General features: G+C 38.6%; 1 protein-coding gene across 1 annotated transcript in view; it reads left to right on the forward strand.

The window, feature by feature from the left end:
* The window catches only part of LOC107665218 (glutamate receptor ionotropic, NMDA 1-like), a 37841-nt gene that overhangs the window by 5702 nt on the left and 7259 nt on the right, over positions 1-24880 (forward strand). Inside the window, exons 2-20 of the mRNA XM_016456000.1 lie at positions 5928-6524; positions 8809-8943; positions 9578-9754; positions 13470-13532; positions 15184-15281; positions 16292-16500; positions 16716-16773; positions 17018-17162; positions 17430-17516; positions 17639-17774; positions 18585-18712; positions 18795-18959; positions 19128-19246; positions 19682-19794; positions 19896-20044; positions 20122-20279; positions 20729-20890; positions 21149-21258; positions 21590-21735. Coding sequence (XP_016311486.1) covers positions 6276-6524; positions 8809-8943; positions 9578-9754; positions 13470-13532; positions 15184-15281; positions 16292-16500; positions 16716-16773; positions 17018-17162; positions 17430-17516; positions 17639-17774; positions 18585-18712; positions 18795-18959; positions 19128-19246; positions 19682-19794; positions 19896-20044; positions 20122-20279; positions 20729-20890; positions 21149-21258; positions 21590-21735 — 2607 coding nt within the window. The 5' untranslated portion in view covers positions 5928-6275. The remainder of the gene's footprint in view (positions 1-5927; positions 6525-8808; positions 8944-9577; positions 9755-13469; positions 13533-15183; positions 15282-16291; positions 16501-16715; positions 16774-17017; positions 17163-17429; positions 17517-17638; positions 17775-18584; positions 18713-18794; positions 18960-19127; positions 19247-19681; positions 19795-19895; positions 20045-20121; positions 20280-20728; positions 20891-21148; positions 21259-21589; positions 21736-24880) is intronic.

Raw genomic sequence — 24880 nt, forward strand, 5'->3', positions numbered from 1 at the left:
TAAGCCAAAGCCCAGAATTGCCTTTGTTCTTGCAGAAGCTCCAGGTCTTGTATACCGACCTGTTCGGTAGCACAGTAGACAGAAATGTACAACTGCACTGTGAACTTAGATGCAAAAGGACACAAAGTTCCCATCTCTTAGATGTACCTTGAATAATGCAAGCGTGTTGTTCTACCCTCAAGACAGATATAACTGTTTCATCTTAAACTTTGGCACATAACTCACCCCACACAGGTTGTGCTACAGATAGGATACCTAAAAAAGAGGTATGCATTTACTTTCATATGAAATTATACTTAGGAAAAAAAAACATCCTACAGACTTACAATGAGGGCTCTTTTGACTTGAGGCAGCATAGCATAGTGTTTTTTTTTAATCTATTTTAAATCTTATTTTTTTTATGTTTTTCTCAAATTAAAGTTATGCTAAAATTTATATATTTATATATACAGTATAATGCTTATGGGTAAAATGAGATTATATATATATATATATACACACACATAGATAGATAGACAGATGACAGTATTTTATTGTAAAATCTAAATCATATATATATATAATATGAAAAAGTAAAAACTTCTAATAATAAAATATAATAAAAATGTCCTTTATATAAACATTTTTATTTCATATAATTTTAATTATTTGTATGTTATTCGCAGAGCATAGGGGTTATTTTTTTTAATCTATTTCTATTATCTATTTTTTGTATCTTTTTCTAAAATTAAAGTTATATTAACAGTGTTAGACACACACACACACACATATATATATATATATATATATACATTCTAAAATACGAAATATATTCCGTACAATAAGAATTGTAAAATAAAATTAAAATTGTAATAAAATGTTATTCATATACACACATTTATTATATTTTTCATTTTATATCTTATTCTAAGGAATCATTGTGAAGGATATGCTAGTATATATATTTACATTTGATGTCTTGTTCAAAATATTTGTGATGATTTGTTGATTCAATTAGTATCGAGCTTAGATTTGTGTACTGTGACAGGGCTTGTCTGAAAGCCCTTCTTCAGGTTTTACCCTAATTAATTGTTTATTCTCCAAGCTTGTTAATGAAGGCGCCTGCCATTATCCAATAGACCAAAACACACTGTGGAAATTAGTGTCCACCAAATAGCTGCCAAGTAGGTAGTACAATTACTGGACATGTTGCTATCAATTACCATCAATGATGGTTATCCGCTCAAAAGGGCCACTGCGGCAGTGCAGCGCAGTCCAGTGCAGTTCATCTGTTTCCATCCACTGTCTGCCTCGTAACACTAAGTGGCATTAATGAATATGTTTGACCATGCTGACAGGATGTGTCTATGACATACACCATATGTTAGGTCTTGCCCGGTTAATACATCCTGATTGTCATCTAGTGAGATGGAATGATCATCATGCTGGGTGATTGCCTTAAACATATGCTGGTATGCAGATGCTTTGCCCTCATTAATTAAGCCTTCTGAACAGCTCATCTCCTGTCGCGCCTGCAGTGTCTTGTGTGTTTTGTGTGTCTGTGTTCGAGGAGCATGCAATGGGTGTACAGACTGTTCCTCTGCGGAGTCTTTCTGTGCTGGCTGGTGCAAAACAAGGGGAGGACAATTATGACAGGCACTGTGACAGCCTCTAGGCACTCTGAATGAGATAATCTATGATTGTATAATAATTCTTCTAGACATTTGGGTTTTACTGAGTCAAATCACCATCGTTTGGTTCCAGAGCAAATTCATTTCTGCCATATAATGTCAGAATACATTATAAAATAACTGAATTATAACAGCTTTTACTCTGAAAATATTACAATTTTACTTATATAAAATATATATATATATATATATATATACACACACACACACACACACAGTTTATTGCAGTCAATGCCTTTTAGTTTGTATTAGCCTGGCCATGTGAAATAATGCATATGAAGTTCTTGAATGTGAATGAATAAAATGCGTATTGTATTATAAAATAATCTTCTTCTCTTCTTCTTCTCCACCGACACTCAGAAGCGTATTGGGTGATGAGAGCTCTCCAGCAAATGCAATCAAGGGCCAAATCTTACAAATAAAATAAAATATTTTTACAATTATAAAATAACACCATGTCCAAAATTGAAATTTGGTTTCTTATTACATGGCGAAGCCGTGGCAGTTACACTGATACAGCATTTAGGCCAATAAAATGTAAATTAGACATGATATGTGTTTCAGGAGAACTGATTATGCACATTATTTTTTATAATTGCATTAACAAGAGATGTAATATTGACAGATTTAACTAATTTTAAATAAACTTGTTTGGGTCTCAGATCTGCCTTTGACTTGAGTGCAGCTTCTGACCTTGAGAATGCTGATCTGTCAATAATCGAAGCTGAAGGTAGCTCACCTAACATCTGCTTTAATATCACCTTTATATGTAATGACTCATGTCCAAGTACTGACAGATGGTCCTGATGGGGATTCTGAAAGAATGACAAAATTATTCCGTTACCTCTAAATAACCTTCATAATAAAGCAAAAGATCAAATGAAAACATTTGACTCAGAAACTAAAGAGTTTGTGGTGAAGCTCCAGTAATGTTGAACACAGGTGCAATAGTGGTGTAATTTCATCAGATTTCAATTTACTTTATTGAACATTTTAATGAACAGATTCCACAGGGAATTCCTTGCACGGAGCCAGAACCAATTCTGACAGATGGAATGATCAGCATGACATATAGAAGAATGAGCCAGGAATCTGATAGCTCGAGACCACCATGTGTGGACAATATGGCTAGCCTGAGCTCCAACTCCAACGATTGCCCAGTTTGCAATGAATCGTACAGCTCTACGGGCGAGCAGAGCGTGGAATTCCTGAACTGTCACCATAAAGAGTGCCAACTCTGTTTGGTCAACATGCTGAGACTCAGCCGTGTCAAATGCCTCCTATGTCACCAGAAAACCCCTTTTTTGCCTCTGGGAGACCCATAAAGATAACTTTTATATTTCTCATCCGAAATGGTGCGGCTGTTTTGGACCCTCTTGCAAGCTTGTGCAAACTGACGAATGAGATTCAGCAACGCTAGATAATGCAATTTAACATAGATGCCTCATTTTTGTTTTCCTGGCTGTTCTGGCATTAGCCCTATTGTTTGCTTTTGCAAACTAGCCGCAGGCCGAGAACTCCAACGGTGAACTAATGTATTGAACGTGACAACAGATGCCACTAAAAAATTTTTTTAAAGACATGTGAGCGATGCTTGCCCATGCAAAATCTGCTGCCAAAATGCCAGGGTGTTATGGGTGGTTGCCAGGGTGTTGTTATACGGTTGCTAAGGTGCCCTGCTCCCTTCAATATCAGTCCATATTATATTATTAAATACATTAGAAATAAAATAAACATATATATATATATGTGTGCGTGTGTGTGTGTGTATAATACATAACGTAAAATAAAGATATAAATATACTGTCATTTATTACTGTGCACAACCTTGCCTGTTCGGTGTCATCAAAAATTAGGACACGCATGCATAAAGAAAATGGTTTAAAAAGAATAAAAAGTCTCAAATTCACTGACGGAGCCACATATATCATTGTCTAGATCCAGACAAAATTCTTTTGATGTGGATTAAAATGGTCAAAAATAGAGCAGCTATACTGCGCCTCAGTTTAAGAACAGACAGTCCTCTTTTTCATTTTAAATAGCATATTGTTGGTGTAACATTTGGCTGGTCGAAAGTTCTGCTCTTGGTCTGCATCCTAGTTTTCTAAAGAAGAGATTGAACCTTGTCGCTTGGTCAGCCTTTTGTGTGGCTCCCAGCAAGTGAGAGACATCCGAGTATTACAACACCTCAGACTGCGAGGTAGCACGTGCCACTGCCATCGAGGCATGTGATACATTATTTAAAGTAGACGGCATAACTAGACCAATTGTGACCTAATTTACAAATCCCCTCTTCATATCAGACTGTGACATTCACATGTAGAGGGATTTTTTTCCCATGGATAATGAAATATTAACAGGGTTTCGATTGCAGGTTCTCCAACACGAGGAAATTAAATAAAATCACAAAGAGCAGAGTATGACAAAATCACAACACAAAGTGAGGCCAAATGCGTATCTACAAGAAAACCTGCATATTAATATGCCAACATTAACCATTCAAGGTGTTCACGTTTTGTGGTGTATGTTTATAAGGCGCACTACTGTCACTTCGTCTCATTAACACCCTGCATTGCCAGCGCGTACAAAATGTGTACATGTGAATACTTTGAAACTTCACACTTCAGGAGAGAGGCTTGTTTCCATGGTAACCGTTTTTTCCCCTTTTGTCCTTATGTACCAACCAGTGCATAATGATGCTCAGCACATACGCCTGCATAGAGAGCGCTACCCTTTTTTCCCAAAAGCGAGCAGTACACTTTTTTTTTCAAAGCACTGCTCTTGTCTGGAGCTTTGACATGCACTAGAACACGCATCTTTGAAAATAAAGCAAAAATGAATGGTTTGCACAGCTGCCATTTGAAAACACACAGCACTTAAAGCTGATGCTCAGAGAAGCGGGAAGACCTCTCAGATCTGCCACTTTAAGTAGTTACTTTTAAAGTCTAGGTTTGAGAAATGGAACAAGTGATTTCATGATTGAAAATGCTGAAATATATGGTGTGCTTACATAATTGAACATCAGTCCTTAAAATACGACTTTGAGCATTGGTGGTAACATTTAGCCGTCTTAAATCAGTCTTTTTGGGTGGGAGGCTATGCTAGAAGAAGGTGAGCTAAAAATAAAGGTTTCAAACAGAGCCAAAAAGGTTTTTTTTACAGTCAAGGAGAACATTAGACAACCATCTATGTGTTGGTGCTTTAAAGAAACCAATACAGTCATCAAAATACAGCTTGACAAGAGGTTTCTTTGCAGTGCCTTGAAGAACCTTAATTTTCTATCAGGGCCTGTTGACTAGCAATACTTTTCTTTTTTTTTATGTTTATCAAAATGTTTTTTCAGAAACACTGTTTTCAGAAACAATATAAGGAAAAATCTCAATTTGGCCATGCCTTAACTCTTTACACATTTTTTAACCCATTTAATCCCAGTTTCTAGGTGAGCACATGCATTTTACTTCTTGGATGGAACAAAGAAGAAGAAAAAAAGTTATGAAATGATGTGTTTTATTCAGGGTCACAATTGCTATCAATATTGCTCAGTTGCACAATTATCCCTCATAGAACGTTACATTATATAATCCAATAATAACCCAATAAAAAAATCATTTTTGTCTCATTTAATGCAACAGTACTTTGAGATCTACAGTTTTATAATATGAATAAATCAGTTACTTATTCAAAATGGGCCTTTCACAAATTTGACCAATGACATGTTTAGCTACATTGGGAACCTTTTTACCATTTTTTGTGCAATTTTACTACATTAATAATAGACCCTTCAAATATTACCAGATATAATAGCTGTATCTGTATTATGCATGTTTCGCCTTTATTTTGTCTTTCAGAGGGGTAAAACAACAACTCTGTTTATGTAAAAAATGTTCACATGAAATCAACACTTTCATTTACAGTTGAGAACTATCTGTGCATCAGCAACTCTTAAAAGACCCATTAAATTCAAAAGAAAATGGTCAAGATGGTATAGGTGGGATTAAATGCGTTAGAAACACTGGAATGTGTCGATAAATGGCCGACAACAGACTGTCAAAACCATATGTTTTTTCTACTCGTTTAAAAACACCCAATTCGCTCCAAATAGAAAAACAGTTATAGCTTTTTTAATTTCACGCTTGGATTGTTTGTGACATCGGAGCGTTTTAATTCTAGCGGAACGCCAACGCGAAAAACTGGAGGAGGTGCGGGGGCGCGCGTAAAAGAGCGCGCACAGCTGTCAGCACCAAGGACAGCGCTCAGCCGCAGAACAGAGAGGCGGACGACACGAGACGCATCACTGATTTCTGCTGCCAGGCTTCATGTAGTATGCGACTTTCTTGCTCTGCCTGTCTGCAGCCTGACTTAACAGGAGGAATTAGGAGAATGGCTGCAGTGAATGCCGGTTCTCTCAAATGCCATCGCCTGAATGAACCAGGCACCATGAACAGATCGCCGCAGTGTGGGAGAATTTCGTACCTGGGATTTTTTTAAAGTCTACTGGACATTGCTTTCATTCTTAACAAGCGAATATCTCAAGCACGAGCCTCCTACAGCACTAAGAAGGGAGGACACTGGGGCTCTCCGTGCGCTCTTCTGGCCCTCCACACGATGCGTCTGCTTCTGCTGGCTGCGTTTTTCTCTTGCTCATGCGTGCGGGGCGGCTGCGAGCCCAAGATTGTGAACATCGGAGCCGTCCTGAGCCAGAAGAGATACGAGCAGGTGTTCAAGGATGCGGTCACTCAGGCGAACCAGGTGTACGGAACGGATAAATTTAAGTTGACCGCCATCTCTGTCACTCACAAAGCCAATGCGATTCAGATGGCGCTGTCTGTGTGTGAGGATCTCATTTCCAGTCAGGTGGGATTTTTAGTATCAGCTTTGCACTGTGGTACTTCCATGTGGCTAGATCCAGTATAAAATGGCTTACAGGTTGCCTGGGGGGTAAATGTGTCCATGCAATATGCACATTCGGATTTAATTAATTTATTTAGCTTTCATTAGGAAGTGTTTTGAAATGCATGATATTATCCATTACAAGTAACATACTGTAGTTAGGTTATTGAAAAGTGTGCCATTAAATATGCACATATGCATTTGAAAGAGCTACAAATGTACTGATGCCGATTAATAATTTCTGAACATTTATTGCACTGTAACACTGCAGTAAATACTTTATCTGTCCCTTAAAAATGACTTTTGTTTACATACTTTATGTAGGCTATTCAGCTGATTTAGTCATATAAAATCATATTTTTGACTTGAGAAACCTATAATTAATTGAAATGCATATTATAGTTTAGACAATTTTTAAAATATTTTTTAGACAAACTTAAACCACGTGAAGCACATTTTTTAGGATAGCCAACAAAACATTTTTATAGTGTAGGCACTGACCTGTTATTTGGACAGTCGAACTTGGTTTGGATTGTGGCAGTAGATTGAAGCTGCATAATTCGTTTAGATGTCTAAACAGGACAGCCTGTCAGTTGATGATCCAAGCAGGTCGATGGACTCACGGTGGGAGGAAAGGTTAACGTACTGTAGCTGACCCCACAGAGCTTTGATGTCAGGAATGAGTGAGATTACGACACTGGCCGAGGGCAGCAGCTGCAAAACAAACTAGGTGACGCATGAAAAATCAATGATTTTCAATGCTAGCAGTTTCTATTTTCACAGAGTATTACTGTGCTTGATAAAAATAAAGATGGGGGTGGAAGGGTCAGCATGGCATTGGTATCTGCAAACATGTCTTTGGGAGAGGATGCTATTTCAAGTCAAAAATGCCTCAAACATACAGCTATGTTCAACAATACACCATATGAATACTGATGTTCACTATAAATACAGCGTAAAGAGTGGAAATGTGTCACCACATTTTAATTTTCTTCTTGATCTGACCCATTAAAATGACATGCTAAATAATATTTTTGACTAAATAATATTTAAATAATATTTTTGAGATATACAACCACTTAATTTAGATCGTGCTTTATTATAAAGCACATTTTTTAAGGATAGCCAACAAAATATTTCATACAATGTAGTTAGAACAGACTATGGACTGATAAATTGATAGATAGACAGACAGAATGATAGATAGAATGATAGATGGACAGGTGGAACAATTGAATGATAGAATGACAGGCAGGTAGAACGATAGCTAGAACAATAGAATAATAGATAGACCAAAAAACAGACAGACCGATAGATAGATAGATACAGTAGATAGATATGCCAAATAAAATTTAATGCACAAGCTCTAAAATGTTTATTTATAGGTCTAATCATTAATCTGCTCTTAAAATGATCACCACTTAGTTTTGAGTGGTTTTTTTTTTTTTTTTTACGCCATGCTATAACCTGAGAAGTGTCAGAAGAGAAACCATAAAGTACTGCAGTAGCAATGCCTTATATGAAGTGTAAATGAGAGACATTTTCACTACTGAATAACAACTTTCACACTCGTGGGAGTAATTCAGCCTGATGTGTTGTTTCATTAAAAGCCTGCATACGGAAAAATCACATTAAGCAGTTGCGCATTAAGTGCTCTCAGGGCCAGTGATGTCATTTCAAAAGTGCTGAGGTAGGAGTCTATCTCAGGCCTGGATACCGCACTGAACAAAAACCGGGCTGAACAATGGGTGTCTAGATTTGGGCCGTAAGGTTGTGTAGCTAGTTAGCAGGATGTCAGGATAATTGCTGAATTAATTTCTTGGTTGTGTGAGATTCTTCCATGCAAAACTTTTGTATCACTCAGTCTTAGCGCCTTTGGCTCTCTGATGTCTCTGCCCACTCTGAAGATGCTTGGTGACAGATGGAGCCGATGCCAGAGGGCCTTTCTGGAAACACAAAATGTTTTTCTTCATTGTTTTTCCTTCCCAATGCAGCATATTTTTTTGAAAAACAAAAACATTTTTTATATGTGATGGACAGATTCCTCTTTGTCTCTCTTGCTCCCTTGAGTCCAACCATAGATCCTTCATCATCAATCAATCAAATTGTCAATCTGTGTGCCTGTGAAGTGATTTATAGATTTAGTCACAGAATGAGGTCAGATCCATGAGTCATAGCAATCATGCCTCTGTGATCCAGTTTTGACCGCTAGTTTGTATTTAAACCAGTTCTGTGATTTTATTCACAGGTGTATGCCATCCTGGTGAGCCATCCACCACAGTCCAATGACCATCTGACGCCCACTCCGGTCTCCTACACCGCAGGGTTCTACCGCATACCTGTAGTAGGGCTCACCACCAGGATGTCCATTTACTCAGACAAGGTAGGGCTGCAATGAGAGATAAATTTAATTATTCAGTTTCAATATGAATCATTTTGGGTATCAATGGGTGTTTATTCAACTATGGGGACTTTTGGTCCCTATAGGCTTTTAGAAAAACAATTCCCATCCTATGACTAGTTTAATTTGTCTGTTAACATAAAAATGGCAGAAGTGCAGCTTGATTGGGAAAAAAAACTTAAATTAAAAAATATTCTACTCACAAGTGATATTTACATATCATTATTTGGTATTAATTGTTGGGATTTTTAGTTACTCTATCTGCAGTTTCAGTTGTTATGCCAGTAGGTCTGAACTGAATTGAAAAAAGTATGAATTGTGAGATAAAATGATGCAATTACCTTTTTTTTCAAATCCTGTGGTGGAAATGGGCTTCCATATGAATTACCCTTTTATTATTTTACTAAATAAAAGACATTTTTAAAAAGTCATTTTTAAACTTTATGTGTCCCACCTTTCTTTCTTTCTTTCTTTCTTTCTTTCTACTCTTCTACCAGTAGACAAAAGAACAATAAAAAAATTCCTGTAGTTGAAGAAACACCCTTTATTATTTTACAAAGCTAAAAGGACTGTAATTTTAAAATGTGTCTCTCTTTTCTCTCTACCCTTCTTCCAGAGTATCCATCTCTCATTCCTCCGCACAGTGCCGCCCTATTCCCACCAGGCACATGTGTGGTTTGATATGATGCGGGAGTTCCGCTGGAATCACATCATTCTAATCGTCAGTGATGACCATGAAGGCAGAGCGGCACAGAAAAGACTAGAAACTCTTCTGGAGGAGAGAGAGACCAAGGTAAGATATTCCCAGATCCAGGATTCCCAGTGCGTGCTTGTATGCAAGCATGTGTGTATCAATCGCAAAAGTCTTCTATGTACGTAACGGTTTTACTTTTTTGTTGTGTGATCACATCTCTCATGCCATGTTGTAAATGTTGGCTAACATTATAAAACCAAAGGCGTCAGCCATGTCTAATGTGGTCTGATTTGACTTAACGTGTGTTATTTGCTCATTTCATGTTGCTTTCTACCATAGTCAAAAACTCCTGTGTCAATCCTTCGTCAGCAGGAGCAAAATGAAAACCTTAACCTGGGGCGTTGCAAAGCATCAGTGACTTTTTGAACACATTTATGCTATGTTTATACACTATATAAGCTGGTATTTTTGTAGCCTTGAGCCACAGATATGATCCTTCAATCTTATCGTCAATGTGTCTCATGAGGTGGTTTAGAGCTGTGATTGCTTCATAAATACAGTGGTGCATTGTGGGAATTTTGTTCTTGCAGAGGTTCTGCTCAGTTTCCTTGGGGATGAAAGCTAAATCACCAGCCCACATCCCCCCTGCTCAGCGCTGAGGTAATTATTGTTGCCCTCATTGCTGCGAGAGATTAATAACAGTGAAACTATTTAGGTATGGTGCGAATTGAGCTACATACCCACAGAGACAGCACCAGTCATTTTTGGTGCTGGAAGACTGTTGAAATCACAAATAGCTACTTTATTTTAATTTTTCTTCTTCTTTTCACTATTATTTTTTCAACTGGTCACCAATGGCTGTCCTAGCTTACTATGTGTTCTAAGACACGACCAAAGAAAAAAAAAACACTTAGTAGAGGTGCACATATGTCAGACACATATATGCATAATTTATCTATTTATCTAGTGATAAAATCACATTTATGCATAAGTATGTGTATATATGTATATAAAAATGATCTGTGGAAAGTGTGAATAGTTGATTTCTGCCACAGCATTTAAAAAAAAATGCCTTTTGTGCCACTTTATATATATATATATATATATATATATATACAGTACTATGCAAATTGGTCTTAGGTCATTAGCATTTTCACCAACAAAAAATGGTTTTAAGCCAGTTATTTCTATCTTTTGCTGTAGTGTGTCAGTAGGAAATCCAATCCAAATTCCAAACATTCCTTTTGCCATTAATTGTAATAATTCAGTGAGATTTTTGTATGCACGAATCTGACAACAGCCAGTGCTCCACACAGAAATCTGATCTCACCCTTGTGTCCGTCTGTGATTACATGAAGAAACAGACTAAATTCAACGTCTCCAATAAATTTGAAGAAACCTTCTCACAAAGCTACCTGAAAAACCATGCACAAGTGTACCTAGGACAAAGGCTGTTTTAAACGCAAAGGGTGGTCACACCAAATATTGATTTGATTGAGTTAATAGAAGTTAATTTACATTATTTTTAAAAGAATCCTCAATTCACAGCATTTTTACACAAGTGCCTAAAACTTTTTACAGTACTGTAGTTTGTAGGTAGGTTTCTTCAAGTGTCTTGAAGACGTTGCCACAGTTCTTCTTGATTTAGTCTGTCTCAGTTTTTTTCTGATTCTTCATGCCATTCCAGACGGACTGGATGACGGTGAGATCAGAGCTCTGTGTGGAGCATTGGCTGTTGTCAGCCAAAGATAGAAATAACTGGCTTAAAACCTTTTTTTTTTTTTTGGTGAAAATACTAATGGCGTAACACTTTTGCACAGTACTGTATATTTGGAAGATGCATTTAAAACATACTTTTTTATATTGGAATGGGAACTTTTTTTTTTTTTAAATGTGTCTCTTTCGTTATTCATGTTTATGTTCTTAAATGACTTTAAACTTGATTTGCATTTGTCTTTATTTCTCTTCTTCTTTATTATGCCCATGTAAAGCACAGATGTGCTAAATAAATTAATTTGCCTAGTCTTGCCTAAGCCAGGTTTTTATCACATTTTGTAGCTGAGTCATTAGTAGGAATGAGACATTGCTATTTATCACGCATGAAACACTTTTGCTTTCTGATTTAATGCAGTGTGAAATTAAGTTTAGTTAATGTTTTGTGAAATTAAAATCTAAGTAAATTCACATCACATTTTTGCTTTGTACATTTCTATCATACTGACAAGCTTTAGTTAGTGGCCACTAACTATTTGCACAAAACTCTTTATTTACTTTTATGCTTCTGAAAGTAAAAAAAAAAAAGGCTTTATTTGGCCTTTTATGCACTGTTATTGAAGTTTTACATTGCCTTCTGAATCACAGAATATAGACCTGGCAGCCATTTTGCACTGCTTGTGTAATATGCATTTCTATCAGGCTCTCTATTTTGTTATTTGAGATGCAACTTCATTTTAGAATTCAGAACAGAAAAAAATGACCAAAAATTGTGGTACAGCACTTAGTCACTGGGACCGTACCCTAAAAGAAACATCTTTATACCTGATACTTCCATGCACCTTTTAGGGAAAAGGCAGAAAAGGTGTATCTTTGATCCCAGAGACAAGCTAAAGGTAATTTTTCTGATAGTGTACTTTCATCTTGCATCTGACCATTTCTAATTAATGTTTGAAAATTGTAGCTCCTGCTTTCAGGTTTTTTTGGGGGGCAATTTTGTTCCCATTTGTTCTCATAATCTTTATTGAAAATGTAATTCTCGTAATCTTTATTAAAATTGTAATAACTTGTTCTGAAATTACTGCTATTGCGCTTTTGTCACTTACACAGCATGAGTTACTGGATAATGTTAAATGATAACCAAATAGTTTTAGCAACACCAATTCACACTGACTGAGAAAATATATATTCATAGTTATAAAAAAAACAGTGCTTAAATATCACACTATTTTTGCTTGCTATTATATTCTAATACAGATCGGACTCAGAGACTATTTTTATGCACTATGCGCCAAGGATCGTTTTCATATTCCTTCTACTATCAGTTTACAAGAGTGTCAGGCATAATGAGCTATTTCCAGTGAACGCACAGCGGGGTTCATGGCTGCAGCATGAGTTCGGTTTAAGAGGTGCTCAGGAAAGGCCAGTGTGTATTCACCTTTTTAATTTCCTTTGAGTTGCCATATGAGCAAATGCCACGGCACGCATATAGGTCACGCATAATTTCAGAATCTTGAAACAAGAATCGCATGAGAACGTGTCCAGCCTAACGTAGTACTAGGGCAGTGTTGTGTGTCTATGCAGGGGAGGTTTATTTATATCACTGAAAAATGGCACTGTTTGAGCCGGGGGTTTTCCCCTGAGGCCACTGCCCTCAAAAATACAGCAGAACTCAAGATGGTGCAACAGAAAAGGTCTTCTTAGTGAGCTTCTGCAATCATACAGCACTAAGCAATATCTGCATTGTTATCAAGCGATTTGTTAGTTTGGTAGCCCGTCACAGTAGTCTGTCATTTTTATTGAATTTGAAGTAACTTTACGTTAATAATTCAGAAAGCGTTCAAGTGCTGCTGCAGGTAGCTGATCTGGATTGATGGAAAAGCACTACCTGGTACCTGAAGTTTGTCATGTTGTTAGCTTTGTTTAGGTCTGTGATTTGATGCCAGATGGTCTATGATGTTTTTTGCAAGTCCCAGTTTTAGGGATTCAAATTTGGAGCAGAAAAGTGAAAATTTGTTGGTTGCTTTACTGCCCACCATTTTCAACTGTTTATAATATTCTTCTGTGTCTGCATATTTTCTCTGTGCACATTACTCATCAGAATAAAAAAAGGAACTATGAAAACCAAGACCAACTGTCCTATGACAACAAGAGAGGACCTAAGGTATATTTGCATGGTCAGTGCACGCCGCCCTCCAAAATCTCTAAACGTAGCTACTAGAACCAGCCCAACCAATCACCGGCCAACCCAGAAATGCCCTTCTCTTGGTAGCACGTGTTTCTTGTTACATTGAGACGTTACTTTTCCCTTTTTTATGATTTAAATGAAGAATGGATTTCTTTTGAACGATTATTATTTCCGTTTCAGTAAAAAATTTAAATGCTGCGCTTCTTTCATTACCATTTTTTCCTTTTTAATAAAGGATTATGCATGATTCAGACTTTTAAAAAAAGCAAGCCCATTCTTTTGTGGAGATCCGATATTTTGGGACACAACACTCAGATTCTACTTCCTATTGCAGCATCCCCTCGTTCTTTTTTCTCGACTCTTTTTCTTTGGGGAAATGACTTCCTCTCACCTGTCACTCCCCTTTCCACCTGGTTTTAGTTTCCGGTTGCATCGGTCTCACTCCCCGAAACCTCTAACATGCACGTCCTTCTCTGAAGCCTTGATAACCCTCAGTTTGCATGCGACAATGCCAATTTTTTTGGGTTTCAAGCTTTTTTATTCTTTTATTTTTAATTTTGAAGCAGTTTCCCTGGAACTCTATAATTTGCCCCCCTTTTCAGTCCTAGAAAAAAAAAATCAGAAACAACCAAACCTACCAAAAGTGCTAAATGAGGCAGCATGGTTCAGTTATGGAAGTAAATAGCCTCTTTAAAGGATTAGTTCACTTCCAGAATAAAAATGTCCTGATAATTTACTCACCCCCATGTCATCCAAGATGTTCATGTCTTTCTTTCTTCAGTCGCAAAGAAATTAACCTTTAGGATTTTTGTCCATATAATGGACTTCAGTGGTGGCCAACGGGTTGAAGGTCCAAATTGCAGTTTCAATGCAGCTTCAAAGGGCTCTACACAATCCCAGCCGACGAGTAAGGGGTCTTATCTAGCGAAACAATTGGTCATTTTCTTTAAAAAATACAAATTTATATACTTTTTAACCACAAATGCTCGTCTTGCACTAGCTCGACTTCACGCATTACGTAGTCATGTTGGAAAGGTCACACGTGACGTAGGCGGAAGTACCAACTCAGTGTTTACAAAGCGAACGTGCAAAGAAAGTTAAATGCCCTTTACAAAAGAAGGTAAAACAACGATGTTGGACGATTTTGAAGTTGGAGAAGAAAATTAGATGGAGTTTTTGGCCCTACCCTACTTTTTTTAACCAGAGTACACAGACGAAGAGCTAACTGCGTGTGACCTTTCCAACAGGATCCAACGTCCAACGGCATCGCAGAGCTAGTGCAAGATGTGCATTTGTGGTTAAAAAGTATATACATTTTTCTTTTTTTTTTTTTAGAAAATGACCGATCGTTTTGCTAGACAAGACCCCTATTCCTCGACTGGGATCGTGAAGAGCCCTTTGAAGCTGCATTGAAACTGCAATTTAAACATTCAACCCATTGGCCACCATTTAAGTCCATTATATGAAGAAAAATCCTGGTATATTTTCCTCAAAAACCTTAATTTCTTTGCGACTGAAGACAAAAAAACATGAACATCTTGGATGACATGGGAGTGAGTAAATTGTCAGGAAATTTTTATTCTGGAAGTGAACTAATCCTTTAACTGATTGTGTACCCCAATATCAGGCCGAGAAAGTGCTTCAATTCAACCAAGAGACTAACTTAACTGCCCTGCTCCTGGAGGCCAAACAGTTGGAAGCCCGAGTGATCATTCTCTCTGCCAGGTAAGCGGTTTACTCTTGGCAGCCAGCCAAAATCTCTACACCTCACTCTTCAATATAATTACCTGCAAAATTGAAATGAATCAGAATAAGCCATCAACATATTTATTATTCTTTTCACCCTGCTGAATAGACCACCACAAGTTGTGTTCTGGATGCTTTTGTTTCTTAAAGGAATATTCTAGGTTCAATAGAAGATATGTTAAATCAACAGCATTTGTGGCTTAATGCTGATTACCACAAAAATAAGTTCCACTAGTTCTTCCTTTTCTTAAAAAATAAATAAATAAATAAAAACAGCTACCTTTTCTATGTCAGGTTACATTCAATTTTACAACTTCATAGCAGGCTTTTATAGTTAAATAAAACTAAAACAAATAAAAAAAATTGTTGATTGAAAAAAGAAAGCTGAAATAAAATAAATTACAAATATTGGATGAACAACTAAACAAAACAAAATAAAAACAAAAAATTTGAATTGTTTTCTGAAATAAGCCGAAACATTAAATTTACTAGCCAGAAATAAATAAAAAATGAACTAAAACTAAAATAAATAACACTGCTTTGTTGCCAAAATAATTCCTAAAATCCAAAAATGACCATAAAAATATATTTTTTTTAATATAAAATTAGGAGCTCCACATTTCTGCTTTTAAATCATCAAAAAAAATTGTTCCCATTTACTTCCATTATACTCTACTCTTTTTTTTTTTTGTGGTAATCAACATATCACAAATGCTGTTGATTGAGCTTAACTTGTACTGAACCTGGAAAATAATTAGCTTAACCAGCAAGACTTGGCAACAACCTTTGCAGTACCTGCTATGCTGGTCCACGAGCAAGACCAGCACAAAACCAGCCCTAACCAGTTGGTCTTTTCAGGCCAGGCCTTAGAATCCTTTGAAGTAAATAATACTGAAAAGTCAAAACAATGGGTTTACAAAACAATTTCATATTTCAGTAAGCTTCTCGTATTTCTGTCAGCGGTTGTAAACCTGTCTATCTGCCTTTAGCGAAGAAGATGCAGCAGCCGTGTACAAAACAGCACGTTTCCTCAACATGACAGGCTCAGGCTATGTATGGCTGGTTGGGGAGCGTGAGATGTCCGGTAAAGCTTTGAGCGAGGCCCCTGACGGTACGTACACCCACCTTAGTACAACTGAGACAGGCAAAGGAAAAGAAGCCATTTGTCTCAGTTTTTCTGTTAAACTAGAGAGGTTTTATTGATGAAGCGAGCAGTGGATGTTAGTGTGTGTGTGTGTGTGTGTGTGTGTGTGTGTGTATAAATTAACCATTTAAACATTTAAGCACTTTATGTGTTTAAAGGTTTTACACGCGTCACAAGATTGCACGATAATGGTTGCGTTCTCTGGTTCACTGGCAAGATTAAATACAGTTGTGAATTCAATGTTGACCCCTAGAGGTTTAATTAAGAAGTTACCATAAAAAGCGTGGGCAATACCAACATCTGGAAGACCGGGCCACTCTTTAAAAGGTCAGTAGTACTAAAGATCATGCATGCAGTTTGATTTTGTGTGATTCGTTATTATTTTCCATGACACTGTGCTTGAGGGGGGATTGTGTCATTCTTTGATGGATTTTGACAACCACAGACAGATGTTCACAGTGATCTAATGCACTGTCACAACACATGAAATTTCATCTATGCATATTTTTCATGCATCACATACAAAAAGGTCAACAATTACTCATAGGTCAATACTGGCTGTGCTCCACAGGGTATTGATGTCTTCCAAATACCCAGAGGGCCTAACAGGACGCGTTGAGTTCAATGACGACGGTGACAGAAAATACGCTCATTACAGCATTCTCAACTACCAGAAGAGCAGACTGATTCAAGTCGGCATTTACAATGGAACACAAGTACTAGTCTTTTCTTTCATAGTGTTTAATTTATAATTTCATGACATGGGTCCTGAATCTTGCATTAGTTCCTGTGAGCCATACAAAAACTAATTTTACAGAAAATATAGAGTTTCAAGCCAACACTAGTATTCCCATAATTGTATTCAAAGCCAACACTGTAATGGCATTTTTGGAATCTAGACAAATTATTTTAGATTAGAGGACTGAACAAAGATTATGATTATAAGCCTGTTAATTATCTGTTATAATTATCTGCTTCATCAGGTGGTGATGAATAAACAGAGGAAGATCATTTGGCCTGGAGGTGAAACGGAAAGACCAAGAGGATTCCAAATGTCTACTCGATTAAAGGTACATGGTTCACTTCACTTATCCAAAACTTGCTAAAAATGTAGGGTCATGAACTAGAAAAGATCTGAATGCAATTGATGTCACATAGGAAAGCTGAACAAAATCCCATCCTTCTATTGCAGATAGTGACCATTCATCAGGAACCCTTTGTGTATGTGAAGCCAACTACGTTGGACGGGACCTGCAAGGAAGAGTACACACCTAATGGAGTCTTAATTAAAAAGGTGATCTGCACTGGACCAAATGAGACCATCCCAGGTAACACATCAGGGACGTTTGTCACTGTGCTTTTCTACATTCGCTGTCTGGAAATACATACATACATATATATGCACCAGCAATTTCTACATGTATGAATGTAGCAAGAGTGCAAGTCTGTGGCTGTGAGCATGCATGTTTGTATTTGTGTTAAATCATGTTTAAAAGACAATTTTTAATGTGTGTGTGTTTGTTTTATGTTGTAAGTATGTGATTATTTTTGCTTAGTGCAAAATGTATGCATGTGCTAGATGTTTGCAAACTTGTGAATGTGTTGCTTGGGCTTCCATCTTAGCCTTCTGCTTTGCATATAGTGACAGCTGTGGGTGTGCCTTGTGTCGCAGCCTATATAATCTACAGGTAAAGTGTGAAATATGGAAGGATTGTACTTTTAGATGTTGATGCTCCCATCTGCCTGTTGAGTTTGTCTGAGATCAGAATAGATGGAAAAATACATCCATTCCAAACACAAGAGTTGTGGCTACTTAAATTCAGCCAGTACCATAGATCAATTGAAAATGAATTCACATAGCTTGTTAATATTTTATTCCGTTATCATCTGCAAAAAATCTATGACTGGCTGAGTAGCAGAGCAAAAGCTGAATTTATTGAAATGGAATTGATCAGACCTCAATGCTGTCAGCGGTTGAGAGCACACACCATCTAAAAGAGAAACACAATCTCTAAATGAGTGAGTAATTTTAACATTGGAGTGAATGGACCGAGTGTGGTGACTTTCAAAATATCGATCTTTCCAGAAGTATCTTTGTCAGATCAAATGAAATGTAACTTTTTCTGGTTTGGTTACAGGACGCCCAATTGTTCCCCAGTGTTGCTGCGGATTTTGCATTGACCTTCTGATCAAATTGGCAATGACCATGAACTTCACCTATGAAGTACACCTGGTGGCAGATGGGAAATTTGGAACACAAGAAAGAGTAAGTACACTTTCACTTTGTGTCAAGTATAGGCAAGTTGATAATCATAAGATTGCCTTCTTCGTATCTTTTGGTGATATAGGTAAATAACAGTAACAAGAAGGAATGGAACGGCATGATGGGCGAGCTCCTGGGTGGCCTTGCTGATATGATCGTTGCGCCCTTGACGATCAACAATGAACGAGCCCAGTATATAGAATTCTCCAAGCCTTTCAAATACCAAGGACTGACTATCCTTGTGAAAAAGGTACGATTACACTACTCAAACTATCACATTCTATTTGTAGTTTAATTACAGATCATCAGTATAGCCCTTTTGAAAAGATCAGCATTGGTAGTCACCACTTGCTGTAGCCTCATGCTGGTACTGAAATGTGCTAAATTTATGTAAGTGACCATGTAATGTGCATTTCAGGAAATTCCTCGCAGTACACTGGACTCGTTCATGCAGCCATTCCAGAGCACACTGTGGCTACTGGTGGGTCTATCGGTACATGTGGTGGCGGTGATGCTTTACCTACTAGACCGGTTCAGGTACAACAAGACGTTGGGTTGAGAGTGTGGCTAGCTGTTCTATGTATGTCCATGGGGTGGCTGTGTGCACATGTTTGTTCATATAGATAGTTTGTTTCACTCATTGGGATCATGTAGCACCTTTGTTTCAGGATGTCTCCACAGTATATGAGAGTGCTGAACACATTTCATTGTCAGTGTCGCCATGAAGGTGGGGGAGGTTGGGTGGCTGTACTCTGTGAGCCTGTTGTCTTTTCCCTCTCGTTCTGTCTTTTTCTGTATGCTCTCGGTCTCTTTGCCTTGCTTCACGTCTATTATAGTTCTCTCTATGTTCTCTGCAATCTGGCCAATGCTAAGTTACTTGGGATACTGGAGCATTTATTTGAAGACTACTTATAGGGGTTCTTTGCCTATTCTCTTTCTGATAATTTTCACTGTTTGACCTGGTTTCCCCAGCCCATTTGGAAGGTTTAAAGTAAACAGTGAAGAAGAAGAAGAGGATGCCCTCACCTTATCTTCAGCTATGTGGTTTTCCTGGGGCGTCTTGTTGAACTCTGGAATTGGAGAAGGTGTTGTGAAAGTCAAACTTTGTTTTTATGATCATGTTAAATTAAATCAATTTTACTTGACATATGTTTGACCACTACTGTACTTAACACATGTTGTCCAGGTGCCCCACGTAGTTTTTCAGCAAGAATTTTGGGAATGGTGTGGGCTGGCTTTGCTATGATTATAGTAGCATCCTATACTGCCAACCTGGCTGCCTTCCTGGTGTTGGACCGGCCTGAGGAGCGCATCACCGGCATCAATGACCCAAGGGTATGCTTCTCTAAGCACTTGAACTACCAAAGTAAAGCTTTTCAAGATGTATAGAGTGAGTTTGCATTTTTTTCCAGCTAAGGAACCCATCAGACAAGTTCATCTATGCCACAGTGAAGCAAAGTTCGGTGGATATTTACTTCCGGCGACAAGTTGAGCTCAGCACCATGTACCGCCACATGGAGAAGCACAACTACGAAAGCGCCGCTGAAGCCATCCAGGCTGTTCGGGACAAGTGAGTCCCTGCTGGGTAGACACCAGCAGATCTGGCCTCATGGTCAGCCAATCAGTCAAGTCAGTCTTGAGGGTTCTGGGCCTGCGGGTCTCAGGTATATAAATCAGTGCCAGCACTTACTGCACTAACCTGCGACCCTGGTCCATAACCCCACACAGGAGAGGCCCAGCTATGTGCCACACATAACATATATTAACAATGAGCTAAAGAACACCTTTTTCAGGTTTTCAGCAAAAACATAATTGAGGGTATCCAATGGGGGACAAAGCTCCACTCGTCCGGCATTGGATTTCATTTGCCTATGAGGTGGAAGTCTAGATTTCTGGTAACACAAGTCGCACAAGAGGGGTGGGTGGGGTCGGGTGCCATGAATGTGTTGTTTCTCACTGTACTGTTGCACCGTAACCCCCCATCCTTCCCGTCCTCCTCCCTTCCCCCTGCCCCAACAGCAAGCTGCATGCTTTCATCTGGGACTCTGCGGTGCTGGAGTTTGAAGCCTCGCAGAAGTGCGACCTGGTGACCACGGGAGAGCTGTTTTTCCGTTCGGGCTTTGGCATAGGCATGCGCAAGGACAGCCCCTGGAAACAGAATGTGTCCCTGGCTATTCTCAGGTCTGTCCCAGCCGAAGCAGCATATTGTATGCTTCTGAATAGTTTTATGTTGTATAAAAATCTCACCATTGGACACTTACTCATCTCTCTCTATGTATTTCCCCTCTTTCATCCCTGCTCTGTTGTCTGTGTGCTTGATCATATATGTGTTTATGTGCTGGTGGTTGTGGTGACTTTGTGGGATTTATCGGTACTTTCTACCAAAAACAACTTATTAACTTTTGAACTTCTCTTCCTGCTCTCCACCACCCCTTGCAGTTCCCATGAGAATGGCTTCATGGAGGACCTAGATAAAACCTGGGTGAGATACCAGGAGTGTGACTCAAGGAGCAATGCCCCAGCCACACTCACCTTTGAGAATATGGCAGGTATGGGCCATTTCAGGTACAGAGAGACCTAAAAGAGATTGGACAAAAAAGGTACAGTAGGTAAGGTATTGGGGCCTTTTTTTGTCCAATGCTTTTAGTTGTCATTTTATGCTCACCTGTGTTGATGTTCACATTTGTAACAAACTCATTAACCTTTAACATCCATCCATTTTGCATGGTTTTCAGCAGCAGGCCCCACATATATGGGCAATACATGTAGGATTCCATCACACAGAGGCTCCACCCCCTCCAGCTCCTCAGTGGGTTGATTCGAAGAATACTGTGTCTGCATTAATCGTCTGACAGTTTCATTCATCCCTCTCATTCACAGGTGTCTTCATGCTAGTTGCTGGAGGCATTGCAGCTGGGATCTTCCTCATTTTCATCGAGATTGCATATAAGCGCCATAAAGACGCCCGCAGGAAGCAGATGCAGCTAGCCTTTGCGGCCGTCAACGTTTGGAGGAAGAACCTACAGGTAAGGTAGCTCTCTCCTACAACACAAGAGGTAAAAAGAAGGGTGAACATGAGGGAATGACATCCCAACAGACTTTTACATAAGAACCACTTTTTGTACTAGGGCTTTAGTTCACAAGTTTTTCATTCATACCTCTGCTAAAAACAGATCTTTGGTTGCACTGTTTGGTGTGGTGACCAAAGGTGGACGATCTCCATTGTGTGTTCTTAGGCGTCTAAAAGGGCCTGGAATTGTCTAGGCTGCTCTGGTTCAATCAGCCTCCTTCTTCTTGTCTGTTCCAACAGGACAATAAAGAGAGCTCAGGGAGTCAAGCTGTGGGTGCGGCTGGGACTCCATCTTTAGTATGTAAAACAAGCTGATCCATCTTGTTGCCATGCCATCCTTGCTACACGAATCAGTATATTTAAAATAGCTGATATGCTTAGTTATTCATCAGAATTATGAAGATTCTTTCATGGCATGAACCACTTAAATGCTTCAAACCACTTAGTGTATCAGTTAGATGAAATAAAAATACCTGAAGATGATGTAGGCTGCCAAAATAATGTTTGCGATATAAAAAGGTAATCTTGATTAGGTACTGCTAGTATACATCATCAAGCTATGCTAAAGAGAACAGGAAGCTAGTAAAAAAAAAAACAGGACAGAGCGCTAATTGGTAATTAGATATAGATGTTAGTCCTAGCCTCAGACTGTGATGAGTCTTTGCTAATATTATTTAAAAACAGGAGTAATAATATGACATTAAACATATTATAGAAGTAAATATTTCAAAAGCCCTATCCAGCACATCCATACTATAGTCTAACACAGTCCAACTGAAATGTCTCCTACAAACTCTTGCTCACCTGTGTGTCCATTAAGACCGATGTTTTCTAGTAAGAAGTCCAGGGAGGTCTTCCCAATGGGACTGTGATATTTGGTGAGGGGTGGGCCAGTGGGGTGGGAGCTGGGTAGAAGTACAGTGAGGCTGTGAGAGCCTCAAGCTGCTTCTTTATTCAAAATCACAAAAGGTCAGAACTGCTGCAATAGAATAAACAGCAGTAGTAGTGAACGGTAAGATCACAGTAGCTTGTCTTTGTGAGCAGGTCAATTTACTGTCAATGTCTGTCATCTGCCTCACATGTATAGTTGTCTTTGTATGTATATGCATGTAGGCTTATATGCAGAAAGGTCAAGCAAACACAAAAACACTTTAAATTTGGAGTCTAGAAGACCTATGCCAGATCAAATTGAACGGTTGATTTAAATATAAAACATTAGTATGGATCAATCACTGTGGCATTTCATGTTTTTTTGTCAGCTCTTCCTTTCTGTATAGAAATTTACACAACTTTTTTGATGGTGATATCTTTGCGATCTTGAGTATAAATATAAATGTTTTGTGTGAGTACTTCTAAATGAATGTCCATATTCAAACACCCCATTTGCACTTGTGTATACTGCACCTTCATAAAGGGAACTGCGTGTAACACACACACACTGCACTTCTGAATAACCTGCCCAATTTGCAATTTTGTCCACTGGGCTGTTCCGTTGTCATCTCAAAAGCACAGAGATGTCAAAAACAAGCTGCCCACATTACAATGGTTAATGGTTGTCTCTTGGAGCAGAGCCCATTCAGAAGTGCACTGCCTTCAGGAAAATGAGAAAACAAATGGAAACACTGAAAAATGGATGATGCAAAACTAAATGAAGCGTGAATGTGCTCTCATGAGATACTATGTCAAAGCTTGCAGCCACTTACGTGTCTCACTGTGCCGGTGGTCTAATGTGGGTCCAGCATGCTAAATGCACAGACAGTGCTCTGACCACAGCCAAATAGGGCTTATTAATATTTTTTCTTTGTTAAAAGCATAAAATTGATGCAGGACAAACAAGAGTGTGTTTAGCAAAGTTGTTCTTAGATTGCAAAGACATTGTGGTAAGTCCCAAAGTGGTAGACTTTTTCATATGTAGCAGGGGTCAAATGATGTTCAGAAAAATGTGTCCCTGGCTATTCTCAGGTCTGTCCCAGCCGAAGCAGCATATTGTATGCTTCTGAATAGTTTTATGTTGTATAAAAATCTCACCATTGGACACTTACTCATCTCTCTCTATGTATTTCCCCTCTTTCATCCCTGCTCTGTTGTCTGTGTGCTTGATCATATATGTGTTTATGTGCTGGTGGTTGTGGTGACTTTGTGGGATTTATCGGTACTTTCTACCAAAAACAACTTATTAACTTTTGAACTTCTCTTCCTGCTCTCCACCACCCCTTGCAGTTCCCATGAGAATGGCTTCATGGAGGACCTAGATAAAACCTGGGTGAGATACCAGGAGTGTGACTCAAGGAGCAATGCCCCAGCCACACTCACCTTTGAGAATATGGCAGGTATGGTCCATTTCAGGTACAGAGAAACCTAAAAGAGATTGGACAAAAAAGGTACAGTAGGTAAGGTATTGGGGCCTTTTTTTGTCCAATGCTTTTAGTTGTCATTTTATGCTCACCTGTGTTGATGTTCACATTTGTAACAAACTCATTAACCTTTAACATCCATCCATTTTGCATGGTTTTCAGCAGCAGGCCCCAAATATATGGGCAATACATTTAGGATTCCATCACACAGAGGCTCCACCCCCTCCAGCTCCTCAGTGGGTTGATTCGAAGAATATTGTGCCTACGTTAATCGTCTGACAGTTTTATTCATCCCTCTCATTCACAGGTGTCTTCATGCTTGTTGCTGGAGGCATTGCAGCAGGAATCTTCCTCATCTTCATTGAGATTGCATACAAGCGCCATAAAGACGCCCGCAGGAAGCAGATGCAGCTAGCCTTTGCGGCCGTCAACGTTTGGAGGAAGAACCTACAGGTAAGGTAGCTCTCTCCTACAACACAAGAGGTAAAAAGAAGGGTGAACATAAGGGAATGACCTCCCAACAGACTTTTACATATGAACCACTTTTTGTACTGGGCTTTAGTTCCCAAGTTTTTCATTCCTACCTTTGTTAAAAACAGATGTTTGGTTGCACTGTTTGGTGTGGTGACCAAAGGTGGACGATCACCATTGCGTGTTCTTAGGCTTCTAAAAGGGCCTGGGATTGTCTAGGCTGCTCTGGTTCAATCAGCCTCCTTCTTCTTGTCTGTCCCAACAGGACAATAAGGA

This window comes from Sinocyclocheilus anshuiensis, unplaced genomic scaffold (genome assembly GCF_001515605.1).
Source record: "Sinocyclocheilus anshuiensis isolate Anshui unplaced genomic scaffold, SAMN03320099.WGS_v1.1 scaffold587, whole genome shotgun sequence".
In the NCBI taxonomy this organism is placed as follows: Eukaryota; Metazoa; Chordata; class Actinopteri; order Cypriniformes; family Cyprinidae; genus Sinocyclocheilus; species Sinocyclocheilus anshuiensis.